The 25732-nt window shown below is 44.0% G+C and overlaps 2 protein-coding genes across 2 annotated transcripts in view; one reads left to right on the top strand and one right to left on the bottom strand.

Moving 5' to 3' along the window:
• arxa (aristaless related homeobox a) overlaps positions 1–1348 on the top strand; it is a gene marked incomplete at its 3' end in the record, with an annotated part of 4268 nt that extends 2920 nt beyond the window's left edge. Inside the window, exon 4 of the mRNA XM_084033647.1 lies at positions 1322–1348. Coding sequence (XP_083889773.1) covers positions 1322–1348 — 27 coding nt within the window. The remainder of the gene's footprint in view (positions 1–1321) is intronic.
• The window catches only part of pola1 (polymerase (DNA directed), alpha 1), a 46086-nt gene continuing 20948 nt past the window's right edge, over positions 595–25732 (bottom strand). Inside the window, 5 exon segments of the mRNA XM_084033841.1 lie at positions 595–1643; positions 1646–1654; positions 9372–9468; positions 14818–14934; positions 22266–22397. Of these exon segments, the coding sequence (XP_083889967.1) occupies positions 1522–1643; positions 1646–1654; positions 9372–9468; positions 14818–14934; positions 22266–22397 (477 nt within the window). The 3' untranslated portion in view covers positions 595–1521.

The raw sequence follows: 25732 nt of genomic DNA, 5'->3' as shown, positions 1-25732 counted from the left end.
TGTGTTTTCAAAGATTTTCAGCACCTGTACCAACCTTGAATATGAATACATTTGTGGTTTTCTTATTCACAAAATGTATACCAGCATATGAGAAAATGACGATTACAAACTCACAAACCCGGACCCTTGAGCAACGCTTTCTCACCTACGACCTCTCGGCCCGTCTTTGGCTCTCGACCCTCCATCTGAAAAAGAAAATAGATATTATTATTATTTAAAAATAATTAGCTGGGCATGTTTAATCCTCAAACAGAAGAAATCAGTGCATTTGATGGGGACTACTTACAGCGGCGGAGGGATACACATTTGGAGCACCTTGAACAGGATGGGGTTCAAGGTCCAAGGGCCAACCTGTGGATACTTGACCGGGTTCTGGCTAAACATGCATCACTTCATTGTTGTTTTATTTCCATAAACATCAACAGACTCTTTTAATGTGTCGAATAAAGATTTACAAAACTTCCAACTTTCGTTGCACATTTTGTAATGTTTAACAGAGCAGCCGTAACAGGAAACCATGAACACACACACACACACACACACACACACACACAGCAATAAAACAAGACTAACATTGTATCCATTTAGTTTTTTTTATTTATTTATTGAAGTTGCAGTATAAAAAAAAACAAAAAACGGTTCTCATCAATATCAAAACACCCAATTTGAAATATTCCGGGTCATTACAGCACAAAAAAAAATCATTACATCACACCACCTGAGCAATACAAGTAGGATACATAGAAAATTACAGGCATTAAAACACAATCTGCACAGAGGAGGGAGGGAGGGAGGGGAGGATGGAATGGCATCAGTTAAACAGAGGCAGTGGAGGAGAAGGAGATCAGCTGTTCGATACGGAGACAAAAGAGTAAGGGAGCAGCGCGTGTGGCCTCCCTCACCCCATCACACACGCACACGCACACACACACACAGACACACACAGACACACACAGACACACACACACACACACACACACACACACACACACACACACACAGACACACACACACACACAGACACACACACACACACACACACTCAGATGAATGGTGGTAATCAGAACAGGTGTCCGATCGCTGCAGGCCTCCAGTGGTCTCGGTGGCCGCCGGTCACTATCATTGGCTAATTAGCGGCTTTTGGAGTGCGCCGGTTTTGCTCAGAGGACACACACACACACACACACACACACACACACACACACACACACACACACACACACACACACACACACACACACACACACACACCGAGACACACACACACACACACACACACACAGTCATTTAGGTATGATTGCTGCTCCCCTTTATCATACAGAGTCAGGGTGACGGGGTCAAGTCATGAGTGTCCGTGTGGAGACGGGTGGAGGTGTGATTGTTTTTTTGTTTTTTAAAGTCGTATCAATGAGCTCATCAGGGTTCACGAGGTCAAAGGTTGAATTCAAACAGGTGGAGCTGAATGTGCAAAAAGTCTGTCGGAGCTTCTTCCCCAGATGTGTTTCCAGTTGTTAGTGTGTTTTACTTGGAGGAGAACGCCTGGAACAGTTTGGCCAGGTTGATCTCCGAGTATCCGCTGGAGGCCATGGCTCTGTCCGGCACCTCCTTCAGCCGCCGATACACCTCCTTCTCTCTGCCCACGACTTCGCACGATCTGGAAGAAGACAGACAGGGTTCCTTCACCGTTTCCAAAGTCAAGCACTTTCCAAGCATTTCAAGGTGCATTTCCATGCTTTTCCAGCCCCTTCCAGCTGTGGTAAACTCCATCTTTGTATCAATCCAATGGTCAGTATTCAGTCTACTTATTATGTCACTTGTTCATCACATTAAATGAGATGTTATTGTCCTCTAAACAACCAACATGATGTTTGGAGACAGCTTTTTACAGAAGGACCACAAATGAAAGGAAAACTAATTCCACTAACAGATCCACAGAAATATAATCACCAACTATTTTCATCATCTGTTCATCATCAAAAGTCATTTTTCATAAAGAAATGTCAGAAAATGCTGTTTTCAGTCCCTCAAATATGGAGATCTTCTTTTCTCTGTTCTATCATAGATGTCATCACATACAACACACATTTCAAGACCTTTAGTCTAAATCCAAGCACTTTTCAAATCTTGAAAACACCACACTAAAACTCAAGGGTTTTCAAGGATTTCCAGCACCCATAACAAAACCCTGGAAGATCATTGCTGCGGCTAAAAAACCCCAAAACCATTCAGTTTCCTTCAACTGCATCAATACTGAGGGTTTCTGGGGGAACGTGTGCATTTCAAACCGGGTCCCCTCCTTGGACTTGGACTCCCCCACCCCCTCATCCTCATCCATCCCTGTGATCCGGTTCTGCAGAGTCCTGCTGCACACGTGCACGCCGGCTTTTTGTCTCGCCGCTAACAAACACCCGAGAAGCGTTTCACCCTCAACTGGAGAGCGAACAGATCCAACGCCGGCGTCAATTTGAGTGGCGGGAGGGGCATCGGCCGAATAGACGGGCGGGTCGATGACACACACACTCACTCACTCACACACTCACACACACACACACACACACACACACTCACACTCACACACAGCACCATGAGATCGATGGAGCAGCCCAATGAGAGCATGAAGTCAATATCGTGTCCCTGTTATCCCGTCGGGTGGGCCGTAATGAGGCCAGGGAGAAGACGGAGAGCTAGTTGCCCCCTCTCCCCCAGACAGGGTGGCCTAAACCAAATCTTTACCATTTTGTACGGAGCGTCAAGTGCAGATGAAGTATCATGAAACCAAGTAATGATACACTCATCAGGCCAGAGAGGCAGCAGAGCAGCGATGTAGCTGCTGGAGGAGAAGCAGCAGAACGGAAACGCTTTCATACCATTTCACTGCGTTTATCCAGATTCTGTCACATCACACGTTCTTTAAGCATAATATATTAAAAAGATAGATATCTGCTACACAGTTCCACAATGAGAACTTAATTAGGTCAAAAACTTTGAACATTACTAGTTACCACAAAAAATAAATTAGCATGAGTATATAGTAATCCAATGAGGGCTGGAAGTAGAGCAGAAACTAGTTAACAACGAAACAATAAGAAACTATATTGATCATTGATTAAGGTCGATATCAACACCCAGGAAAATACTCGATACCTGATACCACCGGCAGAATTTTTTTTTTTTTTTTTTCAAATTAAGAGGCAGTATCGATACTTTTGCAAGTTAGTATTGAATCTGATACAATTTTTTTGTATCGATTATTTTGACAACCCTATAATTGATTTGTCATTTTTTAAGGAAACAAAAAGTACAAAATGAACTGGTTTCTTCTCAAAAATGTGAATATTTTTCTTGTCTTTAATAAGAGTGAAGAGAAGACCTCGGTTTTACACCAAAGGATGAATCAATTAATTGAGGAAATTATCGTCAAAATTTATCAGGAGATGCAGCGATTCCGATTTTCTTGTCAAATTCTGATTTTCCCGATAAAAAGCTTCCAAGAACACTCGACTTTCTTCTTGAACGTCGATATTAACTTGCAGTCGTGCGTTAATGGATTGAACGCATCATAATCTAGTCAACGCATCTACAAGCAGGAGGTTTGTTGTTCCAAATGTTCCGATCAGCCCGAACCAGCTGATCGATCGGCTGCTTATTGATCGGTGAATCTCTGAAAGAGAACCACCGTTAGTTGAAGGAACAAATAGTTTCTTCTGTCTGATGAGCCGTACAAAAGCGGCAACCGTCAGGTTTGAGAAGCCGTACCGGTAAAAGTCTGATCAATGACCAACTAACTTATTGATGATCAGAAACTCACATCAGCTGATTGTTACGTCACTCTCGAGTTCGTCTGAAACAATCGCCTCAGCTTTTTACGACGAGCAAACAGATTAACGGGTTTCAAAACTGTGACTCGCCCGTTTATTTATCTAGATCACACACACACACACACACACACACACACACACACACACACACACACACACACACACACACACACACACACACACACACACACACACACACACACACACACACACACACACACCCACACACGGTCCATATGGCGGTCATGTCCTCGCCGTCTCCGCGGGCCTATCTCCCGTCTCATCCTTCCGGCCCGCTGCATTAGTGGCTGCTGGATAAATACCAGCCCACTGACTGCCCAAGGGAACAAAGGTTAGATACACAGACATCTACACACACACACACACACACACACACACACACACACACACACACCCAACCACAACTACACACACGCACACACACACACACACACACACACACACACACACACACACACACACACACACACACACACACACACACACACACACACACACACACACACACACACACACACACACACACTAAAAGAACATGCTCACAATTGATGGTAGTTAAACACTTAAAAAGCACACTAACTCACAGCCATGGCGACTAAAAAACATCCATTTGACAAACAGTAATCACACACACACAGACACACACACACACACACACACAGACACACACACACACACACACGCACGCACACACACGCACGCACACACACACACACACACACACACAGAATGCGGTGTGGTTGACTTAAACACCAGCAGCAACTATTACCAGATAATCCTGGCGTTAGCGAGGACGGAGACGAGGCAGAGGGAAGGCAGGTAGAGACAAACTCGGCTATTTATCCGAGGGAACAGGAGGGTGATGATGCATGATCAAGCGAAAGCAATCATGTCATCATTTCTGAAAGGTAAGAGAAAATAATTCTCCCCCCCTCCCCTCTTTCCTCCCCCCCTCCTTCCTCACACTCCTTTCTCTTTTTCCACCTCAATCACTGTGTGGCGAACAGATAAAAGAATGATTTAAGAGTCACAGAAAAGGGAAAAGAAAAAAGAAAAGAGGGAGAGTGAGAGAGACCTCGCCGCACAGTGGGGAGTGTAGTTCAAATAAATGGCCTCCCCGTAAAAGAGAGAGAGACAGAGAGACACAGAGAGAGACTGATAGCAGTAAAAATGACAGAAAGCACACTGTAATGCAGCTTCGGATCCCCAAAAACACGCCTAATTGATAGCGTTATATCTCACACACACACGCACACACACACACGTATCAGGGGTTATCTCCGCTCTAACTAGGTGTTGTCACACACTCGCTCCCTCTCTCTCTTGCGGTGGCGGCGGCGCCGGGCACGAGTAGATCGGGGGAGCTCCGCACGCTCTAACTAGGTGTAAATACAATAACAAGCCTGTAATTAAGTGAGCATGATGAAGTTAATGGAGATCGGCCATTCCTGTCGGCTCGCCTCCATGAATATTCTATTAGGCTTGGTTGGCGGCGGGCAGCTGGAATAGCAGTTAATTTAATCACCACTCGGAGCACGGGGGAAACTTCTTTGTGTGAGTGTAATTGCACAGAATGAATAATTGATTTGACAATCGCACCCGTGGATTTTTTCTTCTTTTTTTTTTTTTTTTTGCCACCCCGCTTTGTATCGGCGGAGAGAAAAAAAAAGAAGGGAGGGAGGAGAGAGAGAGAAGAAAATGAAGAGGGCGAAGAGGGAGAGAGATAGAGGGAGAGAGGAGTGGGAGGGTAGGAGAGAGAGTGCTGAGAGGTGTCAGGGAAGCTGTCGGTAAATGGATCATTAGAAAAAAAGCGCAGCTCAAGGACAATTTATATTTTATCAATGCGGCGAAATTACATTATTGCTCACACACGCAATCATACTGCCCACACTCAAGATTGAGACCTGGGGAGGGGGGAGGGAGGGAGGTGATGGAGGGATGAGGAAAGGCAACAGATAGACAGGGAGGGAGGGAGGGAGGAGGGGGGAGATAAAAAGGGAAAGCAGGGGAGGCAGAGAGAAGAAAAGTGACATGAAATGATTTGAAAGTCATTGATACGGGATGTTCCCAGCGAAAGAACGGACAGCATGTTTTTTTCCCCTTCCATATTGTGTGTGTGTGTGTGTGTGTGTGTGTGTGTGTGTATGTGTGTGTGTCTCTACGTGTGTGTATAATCTATTAGAGATCTCCCGCAGGGGATGAAATTACCTCCATGTTTTACTCAGTTGCAGCAATCAGGCACAAAAAATGCAATATACATGTAGATAAGACGGGCTTGCAAATGTGCGCACACACACACACACACACACACACACACACACACACACACACACACACACACACACACACACACACACACACACACACACACACACACACACACACACACACACACACACACACACACACACACACACACACACGAACGGTGCACGCGCACATTCAAGCTGATCAAATTACATCTCGCGTTGACTCCCGAGTTCTTTTATGTAAAGCTATTTGTGATGTGCTTCGTTGTGCACGTTGAAATAAAAGGAGTGTAAACATGCGTACAGTATATTATCTTTAAGCTTCTATTCATCCGAAGTTAAGTAAACAACGGCGGCGAGGCCGGAGCGTGGCGTGATCACCGGGAGGACGAGCGGCGGAGAGGATTTTCAAACCCCTGCTGTCTCAACAACAACATGAAGGGTTGAACGGAACGCGGTTCATAGAGTTCAAACTCTCAGATACTTATTCAGCTATAAAACAAAACAGAATCAAAGGGAACTTATTATACTAATCAATGATGTCTGTACCCAACCTCTATAACCGTTAATTAACCATTTAGAGACCTGACTAAAGCAGCATCCAATCATTTCTATCGTTAATCATAAGAAACACATCGAAAATCACTCCTTTCTAATATCAACAACACATTAATATTTACTATTTCATCAAACTGGAGGATGGACACCAGTAGCACACCAGTAGCTGTACCGTTACCGTGGTTACGATAACTCAGTAGTTAATATGAATATATAAAAGAATGAAAATAACTCACATATTGCAACTATGAAATAAAAGGCAAAATAACAGACAACTTACTTCTGTATTAAAGTTGTGCGTGAGATACGATACACTAACGCATCTCCCAACACACACCCTACACACACACACACACACCCTACACACACACACACACAGGATGGCGTGTCTCCTCCCTGTAATGGGAGCCGTGTGTCCCCCGGGTGTGTAATGCAGTAATATGGGGTATTACTGCCCCGGCACCGAGTGATAACACCTTAAACCTATATTTTACAGCAGCATGCGTATAGTGTGTGTGTGTGTGTGTGTGTGTGTGTGTGTGTGTGTGTGTGTGCATCTGACTGCAGTGTGTTGGACATTAATCAGCCGGCGTAGACGCTGACGACGGCGTTGCCAGCTTCATTGATATCGTCACAAAAACAGAAACAGAAATAGGAGCTGCAGGCTGGATGAAACGCATCCCGGGTAACAACAGGACTTTCCACACTCTGACACTAACTTGTCCTGCTGGGTGTCAGAATTCAGCCACATATGTCTGTCTTTCACACATATGTCTGTCTTTCACACTGATTTGTGATCGATGCAGGGGAAGCGGAGGTCTTGCATATGAGGAAACCACGGCAGCAAACAGGAAGTGACTGGATCCACTGATACACACTGATCTGGTGTCAGCGGATCACTAAAACGCACCGCAGCTGTCCGCCGCGCCGCTGCACGCTAAAACACGAGCATGCAGCTCACATGGACGGCATTGTCTGTTTCCAAAGTCAAATTCAAGCACTTCAAGGTGCATTTTCATGCTTTGATGCTCTGATATAAGACCAAAACACACCAGAACATAAGGAAAAGGAGGCGATTATTATTATTTCTTGCATCTGGGCGAAGACGGCAAGAAAAGAAAGCAAGAAATGAAGGCCATAATCATGTTAGCCCCCCCCCCTCCTTTAAATGGTCCAATCCCTCCATTCCACCTCCCTCCATCTTTCAGAGTGGTCATCTGTTGATTACACGTTATATTTACCTCCGCTGTTTCACTCTTTTCACGGCCCCTCGCTCAGATTCTCGCGGGGGCAAAACTTACATAAATACCATACATACATAAATATTTAATCAAATAAATAAATCACTGGGCCCCGGCCGGGACCCTTTCTAATCAAGTGACATCAATCAGGGAGAACTATGGGTAAAAGAGGGGCCTCGTGGGCTGACACCTACTGAGCGCTGCCCAGAGCGCTGGAGTAGCGTCTATTTGAGTCCAAGGGGGGAAATATACGCTCCATGTCCCATTACAGGCGAAGGGCTATCCTTTCGTCAGCGCGCCCATTACTCCCCCTATCATTTCCCCAAATCTAAAACCTGTTTTCAATCAACACAGCCAAACGAGTGCCTGTCCAGGAGAGAGAGAGAAGCAGTAGATGGACGGCGAGGGCGAGGGAGAGGGCGAGCGATGGAGGGCTCTTTCCTGCTTTCTTGCAGTGATTGGAGCGTTTTGCATTCTGTATGTGTGTGTGATTGAATCCGTCTCCTAAATTAGGGCTGTCGACTCGAGGAGCTGACTGTTCTTAACCCCCCCTCTCCCCGTATCCAATGCCCACACTCCCCTACTTTTATCTGTGTGTGTGTGTGTGTGTGTGTGTGTGTGTGTGTGTGTGTGTGTGTGTGTGTGTCACATCATTGGTGAATGCTATAAGTGTAGCCCGGGTAAAAGGTTTACGTTGAGCCATTGATTGCTAATGCTATGTTGTATGTGAATTTGGGAGGAAGCATTGTTAGAGGCATCAAAATTCAAACTCCAAACCCGCCGTTCTTTAGTAACTTGATTTCAGCTGCGAAAAGGCGGCACTGCAGAATAATAAAAAATAAAAATGAATAAAATATGACGGCAAAACTCGTTTAAGAAACTTTTCAAGTGGATCTTGTAAAAAAACAAAACACTTTTGAAAGCTAAAGACAGTAACAAGCGACATTCAGGCTTCCTACACCTTTTCCAAAGTCAATTCAAGCACTTCCAGGTGCATTTCCATGCTTTTCCAGCCCCTTCCAGCTGTGGTAAACTCCATATTTGTATCAATCCAATGGTCAGTTTTCAGTCTACTTATTCTGTCACTTGTTCATCACATTAAATGAGATGTTATTGTCCTCTAAACAACCAACATGATGTTTGGAGACAGCTTTTTACAGAAGGACCACAAATGAAAGGAAAACTAATTCCACTAACAGATCCACAGAAATATAATCACCAACTATTTTCATCATCTGTTCATCATCAAAAGTCATTTTTCATAAAGAAATGTCAGGAAATGCTGTTTTCAGTCCCTCAAATATGGAGATCTTCTTTTCTCTGTTCTATCATAGATGTCATCACATACAACACACATTTCAAGACCTTTATTCTAAATCCAAGCACTTTTCAAACCTCAAAACTCAAGTGTTTTGCGTGTGTGTGTGTGTGTGTGTGTGTGTGTGTGTGTGTGTGTGTGTGTGTGTGTGTGTGTGTGCTCTTACTTCTCTCGTCCCCTGGTGGCAGCCTGGCGAGGGCGTATTCCCAGTCAAAGATGAACCTGTAGAAGCAGAGCTGGTTGTACAGAGCCTTATCGGAGTACTGCGGAGGAAACACACACACAGAGAGCAGGATTAATCATCGGCATGGCAACGAGAACGCCAATCTGATGAAAATGATATCACACTGGATTTAATGCGAGTCGATACCCGGCTGCAAACATGGCTGCACGTGAAACTACGGCAGGAAGTCATATGTAAAGAACATTCGTTTGAGTTCATAAACGATTGTTGTGTGCAAACGAGGCTCTGCAGCACGACTGTACAACGGAGCCTCACATTCTCCATGAAATGCTCGATGGATTACTTATCAAGATCAGCTTTAAATGAGGACCTTTAGTATCTTTCGAACATTCAGATGTCTCTATTTTTCTTTCATCAACACATAATCAACACGAGAATCCGATAAGACACTAAAAAAGAAGCTATAATTGGTTGTTTTCATTTGTTCACAACTTCAAATATGAACACAGGAGCTAATTTAAGGTTAGATTTCACTCATCCGGCTCCGAGTCTCACAACGGGAGGATAAAATAAGAAGTGTGTGTGCTAACTCTCCCAACAAGCTGCTACTAATCCAGTTTATGTCCTGCATGTTAAGTCTAATGAGTGTGCGGAGCGGAGATCATGACAGGGCAACAGATTAATAAACCCCCCCACCCCCCATTTACCGGTTCGGAGGTAGACCTGAACGTGACTCACGACTATTTCTTCCCCAAACCAAAAAAACACATCTTCCCTTTCCCTCTGCGTGACACGGCAAAGCGAGAAAACAAATTTGCTTGCTTTGTTAATCTCCACTGCAATTAACTGGAGCAACACGACAACCTGCCAGAGGAAAGGGGGAGGGGAGGGGAGGGGGGGAGACAGGGAGGTGGGAGGGAAAGAGAGGAAAAGGGTAAAGATACAGAAGGATGGAGAGAATGAAGAGACAGAGAGGGAAAGAGAGAGGGGGATCGGGCCTGAAATACCCTCCCTCATAATAGTTTGTTGTGATAAGCCATTGTGAGAGAGGCATGCGAACAGTCGAGGCTGTCAATTTGATTAGCCATTATACGGCATGTTTAATTGCAGTTATTGGCTCGTCATTTCCCCGCCACGCTGAAGAGGCCACGCTAAGCCCCGACCCCACACTGCCATCAGGTGTGCGCCGAGTGCTTTATTATTATTACCACCAGGCACAATCCCCTGACAATTCCCCTGTGTGTGTGTGTGTGTGTGTGTGTGTGTGTGTGTGTGTGTGTGTGTGTGTGTGTGTGTGTGCGTCTCATTATACCTGCCAATCGGCAATGTGTGTAATTGTAATTTCAGTTTTTACTGCGGCGGCGTAATCAAGTGGCGAAGAGCATCTAATGCAACTAAATGTAAAAAAAAACACACACCATGTGACGTGTGTGTTTAATGGCTACACACACACACACACACACACAGCTGTTGACCGTTGATGCCCACCGCCTTCGTCGACAACCAAACCATGCGCATCCCATAATGGAGCCTCGGTTACGGTTGCCAAGGTTGAACAAGCTCGGTGGGCACAAACACCGGTTCTCTTCTTGAAAGTAAAAGCACACACACACACACACACACACACACACACACACACACACACACACACACACACACACACAGACACAGACACACACACAGACACACACACACACACACACACACACACACACACACACACACACACACACACACACAAACACACACACACACACACACACACACACGTTCAAACAATGTAGCGCTGATTGTGGGCGGGACCTAGCTGCTGCACAATGATTGACTGACAGGTGTCAGAAAGGCGTGGCTAAAATGTTACAGGGTTGTTATTGAATTTAGAGGCCCCTCAACCCCACCTCACTCTTTTTCCACACACTCTCACACACACACACACACACACACACGCATGCCTACCTTGTCATTCAGCTCGGTGCTTTGTTCCTGCACTGACACCATTTCAATTTGCTCCACAAATCTGCAGCATTTTCAGCCTGACTGCCTAAGGAGCAAACCAGCTGTGAAATTGCCTCTCTCCCGGGAGCGTCGGACCCCCAGCCCCCCACCTTGTACCCCCTTGCTCCTTTGCCTCCCTCTTCCCAGACCGACTCACCCCCACCCCCACCACCCCCCCACAACAACACACCTCGGGTGCATGTACACACACGCACACAAACACTGTTAAGCCAAATAAAGGATGAAGGAAATGTGTGTGTGTTTGAGAGAAGAAAGAACGGAGACAGGATGTATAGAATAAAAGGAAAAGAGGCTAAATCACACAAATTGATCCAAATCACAGAGCAACAGTCTAAAAATGCACACACACACACACACAATGAAACGAGCACTCAGGACTTCCTCAGAGTCTTAAAAACACCCGTCTCCATCTTTAAGACACACACACACACACACACACACACACACACACACACACACACACACACACACACACACACACACACACACACACACACACACACACACACACACACACACACACACACACACACACACACACACACACACACACACACACACACACACACACACACACACACACACACACACACGACCTCCAAGGAACTTTTGCGCTCCATACTGTCGCTCAAGTACGCCGGCTGAGCAGTAAATGAAAAAGGTAGACAGTCAGACAATCAAGTCTCGGTGTGCACGAGAGCAAAGACACACAGTTTACAGTCGAGCGGCTGGAAAAACTACAACCATTGAACGCCTCGTCACGGATACGGCTGGGAAGGAGAATATCACAGCGATGCCAACAAGGCCTCGGCGTCGCACTTTTCTTCTTCTGCGGCTAAAGATGCAGACGTTACACGTTAGTAAATACCGAAGCTACGATATCAAGACACACACACACACACACACACACACACACACACACTGCTGCAGCTGCAGAAAGAGAGAGGGAGTGAGCGAGGGAGGGAGAAACAAACATACATTTTGCCTCAGCTGTGAGGCCACGAGGCTTTAAAACTCTTGAGCTTTTTTCTTTTTTTTTTTTTAGATGCGATGAACGTTATTGCCGGTTGTGGTAGTCACGGCGATCAGCTTCACAAGACACCATAATGAGTCAATATATGTAAATCTTTACTAGGCAAACACGGTGGGAAACAAAGGCATTTAACTGGTGCTCTCGCCCGCAAGCCTCCAGCGATTCAGCACCGGTAATTTCTCCCCATTGAAAGGAATAATTGCCTGCTATTTGAAGATATTCATGCTCAATTTTTGAAATTAATTTCAATTGGAGGGAAATGTAGAAATGTCAGCTCCAGTGAAAGGGATTTGATTTCAATTATCCTCGCTCAAAGGACTGTGATTTCCAAATACACTTAAGCAAAATTATGACAAGAATTTTTGTTCGGCGAAATTCAGTGTTTAAAGAGCGATTAGGCGATAATGGGGCAGCTTTGAGCCGGCAGTGAATGCAGCCGTCTCCCTCTGAAAGGCACTCAATTATCTCTGATTGCTCCCGCTATAATGTATCAAATAGAGATACCTGCTATTGCCGTAATTTGTGTGAAAATTAACATGCTGCAATTTCCACTAGAGGGAAAAAGGGAGCTCTAATGGGCGCCTGAGCGTACATCAATAAAACGAGGGGAGAAAAAGAGAGAGCGACAGAAAAAGGGAGGGTGGAGGAGGAGCGAGGGGGGGGGGGGGAGGCAAATGAGTGTAAGAGCTAAGGAGGGAGGGGAGGGAGAGAGAATGAAAAGAAAAAAGGAGCAAAGGGGGAAGAAAGCATTGAATAAAAAAAAGGGGAAGAAAAGGAAAAGTCGGGACAGAGATTGGAGACAAAAAAATAGCCTATTTGAGTTAAGCGTTGTCGAGGGAGGGAAGAAGAGAGAGATGAAGAGAGGAAGAGAAAGAAATTTAATTTACTGAAAATATTACAAATTGCACCTGTGCATAACTCCCCCAAATTACCAACCAATCAAGGCAGAGTGCCTATTACTCTCCCATTACATGGAGATCAGATCACGCTCTGAATCTGTGTCCAGGGAGGGAGGGAGGGAGGGAGGGAGGAGAGACGGTCGGAGGGAGGAGAAGAGATGGAGCGACGGGGAAATGTCCCACGATGCAACAGAGGAAAAGGGAACGCAGAGTCGCACAAAAAAAAGAAGAAAGCGATCGTCTCTCTGATATTAGCGTGATTATCTGTGACGATACGAATGGAATGCAGCCGGAGGGATCGGAAGCTAAACGCACCGATGTCGCGTCCGACGTCCGACGTTAAAATAATGGAGGACGGCAGGACGCCTCATCGCTCTCCCGAGTTATTTCAGCGCACACTATTTACCACCAGAGCCACGAAACGGCCTCTCCAGTACTTTGCATAATGGAGGCAATTTAATATGTAAGCTGCTGGGGCTATTAATCTCCGTTGCACCGGCTTGAGAACAGTGTTACCTAATACAGAGAAGTCCGCTCTCTCTCTCTTCTAGAGGTCAGATGTGAGGGCGAGCTGGGTTTAAAACACCTCGCTGAAGGTCGTTTCATCTCAGGGAGTTCAGGGGTTAATCCTCAAGTAGATACATTACAAAATATTTGACGTGGAATTAAAAAAAAAAACATGATTTCATAACACAATTCAATAAATATTCAAAATGCATCTTTTTGTGAAAAGATAGTTTGATGCATGATTTATTTTACAGCTTGTTCTGTGCGTAACACAAGCAGTGAATCATCGAGGATATAGATCGAGCCTGTTAGTCCTGCAAGAACACAGGTCCTCTTTATTAAAGGAAGATTTAATTTAGTTAATTGGATCCAATTGGTTCAACCTTGTCATCGTAATCAGCCGTCCAGAAGCACATAAAAGGAAACGAGTGCAGAGATCAACGACGTGGCGAGAAATGAAGAGAAGCTCCGGGTTTTTGGGGGCGAGAGAGAGCGAGGGACAAAGAGTTAAATGTTTTATTCAGCCTCGCGGGTTTAAAGTGCCGCCGCCGCCGCCGCCTCAGGCACAAGCAACGGCCGCCTAAGTGGCCACGGTGACAGCAGAAATTGGCCTTCTGGTTTACAACCTGTCGCCACAGAGCCCAGACACAGCAACGCAGCCAGAGAGGAGCAGAGCACGCAGGATAGATAGAAAAAACACCACAACAAGAGAGTTCAGGCAAAAACGGATTGGTGTTTGTTTTAAATCCAGTGGTGAAGCTAACAGAGTGTCGGACCCCCAAACACACAGGAGGACGACGACGGGAAGATCACGTTCATCACCGTGTGTGTTTGTGTGTGTGTGTGTGTGTGTGTGTGTGTGTGGTGAAATGTGATACTAATAAGGAAAGATGTGCAGAATTCAGCTCCATAGCACCATCAGCTGGACAAACTCGTACAGAGATCACCAGCGTGCGGCGTGATTGGGCGTTACCTCGCGGCGGAGCGTGGCCCGGCTGCAGGCGGGGCAGATGGGTCCGTGGCGGGAGAAGGCGACGGGCAGACGTCTGGTCCGGTTCTGGCAGGCCTGGTCCTCGCAGACCAGCCAGCCCTGCAGGAGACACAGCACACACATCACTGACCAACCTGTCCAACAGCTTTTACATGAAGAGGTCTTCAACGGGGGTCCGGGACCCCTAGAGGGTCCACAGAGTTACTGCAGGGGGTCCCCGGAATTATTTTATATATGTCCAAAAATCCACCGTAACATGAATACAACATATAAGAAGCAAATATAAATCTTCCCGTTTGTTTTATATTATGTTGAGAAATTGTGATAAAATAGAATTAAAATATGAATCTGTCAACAATTATTAGTTTAATGTCTTAGCATCGTTTACATCCATCATTACAAAGTCCTGTTATACATGAACTATAGGCTGCACTACACATTATTATTGGTTAATAAGGAATGTTATATGGGGTCCCTCCACCAGGACTCTAAAGGCCTTGGGGGTCCCTCCACCAGGACTCTATAGGCCTTGGGGGGTCCTTGAGGATTTTAACGAAAGGTTCTCAAATATGAAGATTTGCTGCGTTTTATTTCATTCCAACAAAACAAAACATTTTAAAAGGTGTCAACTTGAGATATGGGATAAATATAGTTTCAGATACTTCATACACGAAATGATTAAAGAAAAGACGTATTAATTAACCATTCCTTTTCTTAAACCTGCACATGCATGACCAAATATGTCCTGACAGTCAGCTGTTACTCTGGAAGAAGAAGAAACTCAAACAATCAATAAAGTTATTTTTATTTGTTAATTCCCTTTCTAAGATTTATTTTTTTTAGAGCATTCATCAAACTCTTGGAATGCTCCTGTGAAATGACTTTAAATTCTAGCTTTTCCTCGTATAAAAGGATCCACGATGAAAATATCTCATCAGAAAAGCTTTGTGATTACTTAGAAGTAAAAATAAAAAAAGTGCTTGTGTCGCCATTTATTTCGTTGATAAAAAGTCTTCTTAAAAATTTACCCCAAAAAGAATAATAAAAAAAAGAAACTTTTGTTGCCTCGAGACACGTCTGTAATGAGGAAAATCTTTGCTGGAAAATTGTTGCCGCCATTTAGCCGCTCTAATTCTGCACAACAGAAGTGACAAGAAAAGTAGGAAAACGAGGGCTTGTAAAATAAATGTTAAAAAAGCCTGAATGAGCCGGGAGGAGAGGGAAGCGAGGTTTACATTGGGACGCATCTTCAGCTGGCCGACAGGCAAAACGGCAGCAGTTAGGACCCCCGGGGCGAGGCGGTGACCCTGGGCAGGTGCTGTGGTCCAGCCCTCTCAATCTCCAGTATTCTTCTGCCCCCCCACCCCCTCTGCCTCCTATGCCCTGTCATTACTAAGGGGCTTTAAAGGGGAGGAGGGGGGGTAATGCCCAAGTAATGACAGAGCATAAGAGCCACCGCCATCAACGCCTCCCCCCCCCCAATCAATCCATCCATCCCTTCCTTTCATTCACTTAGAATAAACCCACTGCACCTGTCTCTCTCACACATACAGGCATGCACCGATCACCTCATTGATCCGTGCTGTCTGATCAGTTTGGAACAACAGCTAAAAAAGTACATTAAAAAAGCCTCTTCCACTCTTTTAATAACCTGACAGTCTTCAAAAAGAAAAAGTAGGGCAAGTACGTTGCATAAACCCATACAAATAAAATATAAATTAGAATTCTGCTTATGGGAATATCTCCTATGTGGTCGAATCAAACAATAATTAATTACTCCGTGTCCATGGATGTAAACACAGTAACTTAAGTACGTTTTTCATTTAAATGTTTTGATTTTTTTTTTCCTAAAATGACAAAAAAAAAAAAAAAAATTGAAGAAAGAAACAATACAGTCGTATTTGTCCCTTTCAAGTCAGTATTTAGTGAAGGCAACTTTAGCAGTTGAGTTTGTGATCAGAAACACGTTTTTTGAAGCTGTTAACGTGCAGGTTTAGTTGGTTTTGGGCTTTTTTGTGGACTATTGAACTACATAATTGAACTACCAGCAACTGGCTGCATCATCATCGTGAAAGTTTGAGCAAACAATTAATGCTTTGTAAAATAAAATAAAAATAAACACGTAAAATGACGTGGAGATGAAGGGTTAACACGTGGCCTTGCAGCGAGCCTCGACGTGGCAGAAAGAAGACAAGATCATTTTTCTAATCCGGTGAAATAAAGCACGTCGTCTTCTATCCGTTACACTCTCACAGCAAACCTGCACATTATACTGGAAGTGTGATTATGCAACAGGAAATGTGAGACACACACACACACACACACACACACACACACACACACACACACACACACACACACACACACACACACACACACACACACACACACACACACACACACACACACACACACACACACACACACACACACACACACACACAGACACACACACACTCCTCCAAATGAAAACCAAACAACACATTTCACACACAAACATATGTCCCAAATCAATTAGAAAGTCCCAGAGTTCACAGCTTCACCCACAATCCCCGGCTCCAGGGCTAATTATATAAACGCCTCTGCCAGCTCTCGTACAAAGAGCCGAGCATCATGGGAAATGAGAGCCCGCTATCGCCGTCTCTGATAAAGACACACGCGGGACAATAGGTTCACGGCCGTCGGAGATAAGGAGGACGAGAGCGACGGGCGGCTTTTTTATTTATTTATTTTTTATTTTATTTCTTATGACACAAGCCTTGGCACACACTCCGGTTCCCATGGGACTCACAAGAGGAACACCCACACACACACACACACACACACACACATATTAATCACTTCCCATTCACGCATTAAAATGATTTAATAACACACACAATAATAATAAAAAAAAAACTCAAGTGCCCAGGACTGAAAATAAAATCTACCCACAATGCCCTTGTGCTCTGCTACTGTGACCCAAAACCCACTAACACCCACACCCACACCCACACACAGACACAGACACACACACACACACACAGACACAGACACAGACACACACACACACACACACACACACACACACACACACACACACACACAGACACAGACACAGACACACACACACACACACACACACACACACACCCACACACACACACACACACACACACACACACACACACACACACACACACACACACACACCCACCCACCCACACACCCACACACACACACACACACACACACACACACACACACACACACACACACACACACACACACACACACACACACACACACACACACACACACACACACACCCACACACACACACACACACACACACCCACACAGACACACACAGACACCCACACCCACACAGACACACACAGACACACACACACACACACACACACACACACACACAGACACACACACACACAGAAAACAGAAATCAAAGTGGGATTGCCTGCAGCAGACACACAGATTTAAAACCAAGGAGCACCAGAGGAGCGAGGCAGGGGAGGAAAATAAATAAATAAATAAATAAAAAGGCATTTTGGCGGTGCGAGGGTGGGGGCCGCGGGGGTGTACAGTCGAACGTGAAGTATAAAGGCTCATAATTACATAATTACTGCACTGGATACCTGACACACTGAATGCAGACCTCAAACGAGTTCCCACATAATTTAACCAAATAAAGGCGAGAAAAGACCACAAGCCTTTTCTCTTCTCTTATCAGATTATTATAGAGATGAAACTATTTATGGATTGATAACATCATTTTCTGCTGGATCAAGTAGCGTTAATAAGGGGCTGCAACTAATTACTCATTACCACTATTAATTAATATGCTGATTATTTTCTCAATGACTCCATTAATGGTTTGTATTATGGCAAAAACAACTCCAAGAGCACGAGGTGACATCATTAAATGTCTTTCATTGGTCAAACAACTAAATATATTTAATTAACTATAATAGAAGTTCAAGAAAGGCAGACAATTCTCACATTTGAGAGGTCTGGAAGCATCAAATTCACATTTTTATGAGCAAAATTACTTAAATGATTATCAAAATACCTGCAGAGTCATATTCTTTGGACCAACTGATTATATATATTATATTTTATATTAAATTATATGATTATATCAACTCATCTTTGCAGCTCTGCTGAGGAATGTTTCACTATTTGATTCCACTTTAGTGAATAAACAAACGGGTAGTTTTAATTATAGGACCACACCAGTCTAAGATACTGGTCAGAGTATTCCCAGTATGAATATGAGGAAGACGTACTGGGAAGTCCATTCATGAATGTTGAGTCATATCAGTACGGGCCTGAAACTCACTGGAGTCCAAGGTGTAACTTTCAGCCAATTGTTGACCTCCTTTATACTTTGGCTCCGCCCTCTGAGCTGTCAATCACAGCAGAGCCAAGAGAGCCGAACTTTACTACGCCTGGAAAAATAGTTCCTCCCAAGAACTGAACTTTTAACTGGAATTCTCAGTATATTATACTATACTATGATATACTATTATTCATATTTAAGAAGTACATTCTGTTAATGTACCATCTACTGATGATCTATTAATCGTTTCAGACCGAGTGGAGAAGCCTCTCTGACATGACTCCTGCAGCAGAGGAATTCACCTGCCACATGCACACGTACGTGCACACGTACGTGCACACATACGTGCACACATACGTGCACGTGCACACCAGAAAGAGCTCTTCACAGTTTTTAGTGCTTCAGCAGTCAACACTTCCTAAAACTCAGCTCAGCTCTAAAATGAATAATAAAAAAAAAAATCGGTCTACTTCACAGACAAGAACTCCCTCTCTCTCTCTCTCTCTCTCTCTCTCTCACACACACACACACACACACACACACACACACACACACACACACACACACACACACACACACACACACACACACACACACACACACACACACACACACACACACACACACACACACACACTGAATAGAGCTCAAACGGTTCCACTTTGTACCTCCTCTGCTTAATCAAAGCTACTCTATTCAACAATTTGACCTTTTGTTCAAAACAGGATTATCACCTTCTCTGGTCTTCATTCACCCTTTCTCTTTCTCCCTCCCCCCCTTTCTTCTCTTGCCCCCTCAGCCCGTTTCCAGGGGCGACCCGCATGACGAGGGTAATTGCAATAATTTGTTAAATGCCATGGCAACGGTGGTTAGATGGGAGGGGTTACCCTAAAAAAAAAAAAAAAAAAAAGGAAAGAAGAATCAGATGGTCCAGGAAACAGGCAAATCTCTCATTTAGCCAAAGACAGCGGAGGATGACAACAGTGTGTGTGTGTGTGTGTTTATGAGTGTGTGTGTGTGTGTGTGTGTGTGTGCGTAAGAGAGTGAACAAGTGTTTGCCCATTCTCAGGGTGCTGCTTTATTGATAATGGTAGGGATGGGAGGGGGGGACAGGAGGCAATTTCACTAATGATTAATGTCTCTGTGGTCCTAGTTTAGGACGCCAACACACACCCATACTCGTGTACACACACACGCACACACACGCGCACACACACACACACACACACACACACACACACGGAGGTGCGGAGCTTTCACTCTATCTGGCCAGACAAACAGCTCTATTTGAACTCTCCCTCGGCCTGAAAGGAATCCTTAATTACACAATATTACCCCTCTTCATTGCCCCGCTGTGTGTGCTGTGTCTGCTGCTGCTGCTCAGCCTCCAGTGGTGTGTCTGTGTGCGAGTGTGTTGCCGTGTGAGGTGTAAGTATTCAGTGGTAGCAGCTGTTTCACACATCGTGACAAAAGGGGATGAAGGGGAGGGAGGAGGGGGGACTCGCTCCCCGCACATTCACCAAACTAATTGATTTCTGTTCAGCACTGTGGGAGAGTTACCCCGACACACACACACATATACACACACACACACACTTTTACAGCATTCCACTCACTCGAGACGAAGGTGTTAGAAACCACCGGGAGAGATTGAGAGAGAGAGAGAGACAACACAGGCATCCAGTTCACTTCACCATCAGTTCTTACACAGAGATCCCTCCATCATCACAGAAAGAAGATCCGTCAACATAATAATATATCCAGGGTTCCTCCACCTTCTCCAAAGTCACATTCAAGCACTTTCAAGGTGCATTTCCATGCTTTTCCAGCCCCTTCCAGCTGTGGTAAACTCCATATTTGTATCAATCCAATGGTCAGTATTCAGTCTACTTATGATGTCACTTGTTCATCACATTAAATGAGATGTTATTGTCCTCTAAACAACCAACATGATGTTTGGAGACAGCTTTTTACAGAAGGACCACAAATGAAAGGAAAACTAATTCCACTAACAGATCCACAGAAATATAATCACCAACTATTTTCATCATCTGTTCATCATCAAAAGTCATTTTTCATAAAGAAATGTCAGAAAATGCTGTTTTCAGTCCAGAAAATATGGAGATCTTCTTTTCTCTGTTCTATCATAGATGTCATCACATACAACACACATTTCAAGACCTTTATTCTAAATCCAAGCACTTTTCAAACCTTTGAAAACACCACAGTAAATAAATGGTCGATATGAAGTACAGACCCAAAAAATATGACTTGGGAATTTTTACCCAATTTTTGTGGCCGTCATCCTGTACTTCTATCTGTAGAAAACCATCCAGATCTTTTTGAGACACGTCCACAAAAAAGCAATTTTACGTGTAAAGATCAAGCAGAACCAAATCTGCTTGATCTTTAAAGTAGAATCCGGTTTTTGATTGGTTGTATTTTAAGTTCCAATGAGCCACCTTTTCCCCGGATGTATTGTTTAAATTCAACCTTATGACCGTAACAAAAAAAGGAGCGCATGTTAAACTTTGAATTCCAAAGTAAGAATTGCCATTTAAGTATTTCTATGGATCATACCCCTTTGAATCTTTTCTGGTGCTCTTTGCGTTTCGTGAGTTTAATGTGCTCTTTGGTTGAAAATGTCAGCGCGAGTGCCCTGCTGAGGTTTCCCTCCGTCTCCCAACCAACATCTTTCTCTTTTTGACGGCTTCTATTATCATCGCTGAACCTGTCGAACCCCACATCGCGTTAAAGTCCGGCCCTTTAATAAACACTTAGCGGAAGGTCAATTTTCACAACTTTTACCCTCTGAGCTTGTATTTTGTCAGCGGAAACAATCATTTATTTAAGGAACGTGTTGCTTAAAAAGGGACTAAACATGTACAATAAGTGTATATTTATGATCAGATGAATACATTTGTAACGGTGGAAAAGATGCAATTTCCCTCAGAAGAAATACGCCTGGCCAGCTGTGCCGGGCTAATAAGTTGCAGCACTGAATGAAGTCCATTTGCGGCCGAGCAGGTGGTCGAAGATGTAAAAAATGCACAAATGTTTTTTTAATGCGTTTGTGCACAGAAACACTCACCGAGTAGTACTTCTTAACGTGGCGACGGATGTCCAGCAGCAGTTTGTTGCTGACGTTGACGGCAGCGTCGACGGGGCAACTGCTGCAGGAGACGTGACAGCAACGCAACAAGCTGGGCTCCAACTTTAATCCCTAAGGGGGAAAAAAAGGAAGATTCATTTACAAACATACAGAATCTCTTGTTTGTGGAATTGAAAGCTGGTATTAAAGTCTCATTAAGGGCAATTTCCCAATGTTAGTTGGCTATTTCTTTACATTTATAATGCATTTTTATTGCATACAAACACAGACTTGCTGTGGAAGTTTATTGACTCTGCAAGGATCTACTTTGTGTTGAATTCCCTTCCCCGCTTTATCGCCGATGACTTTCTACAGGTCACAACTTATTTACCGTATTAAATATACATGTTCTCTACGGCCCAGATGTTAAAGCCAACATCGGACTTCCTCACTAGAGACATCCAAGACCACCTGCATGCAGTCTTGGACCGGTTGTTGTGGTCTGCACAGGTCTACGATCACTGCCTGAATTAACCTCAACCTCATTCGGGGACTGCACCACGATTAAATGGGACTAAATGCTGGCGTGTGAAACCGCCCTCAGCTAACCCTTAGATACAATTTGGTAACCTTACTTATATAGAGGGGTGAAGGTTTACATTTTTTCCACCAGATTTCTAAGAAATCATGTTTTCAGACGGCACCATAATCGCCGAACTCATCGAGAATTTACCGCAAAAAAAAATCTGAAACTGGATGTTAACGCCAAGATGCAGATTATTAATCAGTTTTCTAGAGAGCGAAATCTTTAAAGAGACAGTATTTTCCATCAGGACGGCTTGATGCTCGCCTAATTCTGCAAGTGTGTCCATTCACAACAACCAGAAACACGTCTCTTCCAGTAAAACACAGCCCTTAATCATATGTTCTGTTAGTGTATGCTGCATCATGGGAGTTGTAGTTAACATCTCACATTGAAGCTCTCTCAAAGAGCCAGCTGTTTTCTAACACGGTAACATACATCCTTGAAAACAAGAAATACCAGATTTTTCAACCAATCCACACGTCTGACTCCTCTAATATGCAGAAACACACATTTAGCCTCTTCATCTCGGTCTCTTTCCTCCTCTTCATTTTGATTCCCCCCCCCTGACTTCTCTGGATGAAAGCAGCCTCCCTCCCTCCCTCCCCCCCCTCTTCCTCCTCCTTCTCCTCCTCTTTTATCTCCACTTGTTTCATTCCAAACTTTGTTTTTGATAACAGGACTCTCCCTCCCCCAAAACAGGTTGCCAGTTAATTTACGGTTGTGCAATTAAAGGAAAATATGAAAACATAACATTTAACACTCCTCCAAATCGTCTTTAACCGTCGCATATCTGCACTTTAACTTTTTTTATCTGAATATTGCCCCTTTTTTTCCCTACAGTGGTGCTAATACCCCGTTGTATAAAACAACCCTCGACAAAGCTGGAGAACAATTTTAAAATCCCGAAGTCTCGGCCTAAACACGAACATTAAAACCTGAACTCAGGGAAATCCCTGCAGCTCCATCCAGCTTTTCTTCCTCCCCCCCTCCACCCTTTATCTCCCCCCTCCACCCTCATCAAACAACTTTCCTCCTCTGTCTGTCCTCCATCATCCATCAGTGCCGCCTCCGACCATCTCTGGCTGTGTCAGTGGTGGAGTCAAGGCCCATCTGTCCTCCCCTCTCACTGAGCTGTTAGACCATGTTCACCACCCTAATTAACTTACTGTCTTATCCGTTTCTCTCCCTGTGTGTGTGTGTGTGTGTGTGTGTGTGTGTGTGTGTGTGTGTGTGTGTGTGTGTGTGTGTGTGTGTGCGCATACCGGCTGACGCACGCTGGAAAATTAACCAGTGATCACACAAAAGCCTGGTTTGTTTAGTCTGAAGTTTGGCTTCATGCAAACCAAATATTTCAAGACCGTAAACAGGGTTCCTCCACCTTCTCCAAAGTCAAATTCAAGCACTTTCCAAGCATTTCCAGGTGCATTTCCATGCTTTTCCAGCCCCTTCCAGCTGTGGTAAACTCCATATTTGTATCAATCCAATGGTCAGTATTCAGTCTAGTTATTATGTCACTTGTTCATCACATTAAATGAGATGTTATTGTCCTCTAAACAACCAACATGATGTTTGGAGACAGCTTTTTACAGAAGGACCACAAATGAAAGGAAAACTAATTCCACTAACAGATCCACAGAAATATAATCACCAACTATTTTCATCATCTGTTCATCATCAAAAGTCATTTTTCATAAAGAAATGTCAGAAAATGCTGTTTTCAGTCCCTCAGATATGGAGATCTTCTTTTCTCTGTTCTATCATAGATGTCATCACATACAACACACATTTCAAGACCTTTATTCTAAATCCAAGCACTTTCAAACCTTGTTTTCAAGGATTTCCAGCACCCGTATGAACCCTGCTGATTGAGCAAAACATTCCAGCTTATCTGCTGAAGCGTGTCATGATATCAACCTTAAGATAAAGCTTTTTAATTTAATGTGAAATGATCTCTCCTCCAGCAGGAGGACAGGAGGTCGACGGTTTTTATTAGAATCTCTCAGACGAGAAAAAGCTGCAGCTCTGCTCCTCATTAGAAGCCGTAACACACACAAACGCACACACACGACCTTGGCCTGACAAATGGTAGGAGATCACAGTGTGTGTGTGTGTGTGTGTCCAAAGAGCAGCAGGGGTTAAGGAAAGGCTTTTCAAGTTGCGGAGTCCAAACTATGCCAATGAAAACAGAGTCCGTATTGGAGCCAGGCAGCTGTCTAAAAATACAGACAGAGACACAATATGGAGGATGACGAAATGCCTCTCGGACTCTTCATCCACGTCTGAACCGCTCAACCCCTTAAAACATAGATTTATGTGGCTGTGAAATGTGAATAACAGTGGGAGTTGGAAGAATAAGGCTTTGGCCAATAATAATAACAATAATGAACACCATTTTCAGGGATTTGTTTAAATTAGGAAGTTTTAAATTATTGGCTATTGGCCGTGTTTAACGGAGACGGGGACGAGCATTTTCTACATCAGGATTCATTCATTTAAATCAGAAGACCCCCAAGGCCTATAGAGACCTGGTGGAGGGACCCTCAAGGTCTATAGAGACATACTGGAGGGACACCAAGGTCTATAGAGACCTACTGGAGGGACCCCCAAGGTCTATAGAGACCTGGTGGAGGGAAACCCTATTACATATCATATAATGTTCCTTATTAACCAATAATAATGTGTAGAGCAGCCTATAGTTCATGTATAACAGGACTTTGTAATGATGGATGTATACAATGCTAAGACATTAAAATAATAATTGTTGACAGATTCATATTTTAATTGTATTTTATCACAATTTCTCAACATAATATTAAACAAACAGGAAGATTTATATTTGCTTCATATAGGTTTTATTCATGTTAAGGTGGATTTTTGGACA

This window comes from Eutrigla gurnardus, assembly GCF_963514095.1.
Source record: "Eutrigla gurnardus genome assembly, chromosome: 18".
In the NCBI taxonomy this organism is placed as follows: Eukaryota; Metazoa; Chordata; class Actinopteri; order Perciformes; family Triglidae; genus Eutrigla; species Eutrigla gurnardus.
The sequence above is the reverse complement of the archived record's forward strand: the minus strand, read 5'-3'. Positions and strand labels throughout refer to the sequence as shown.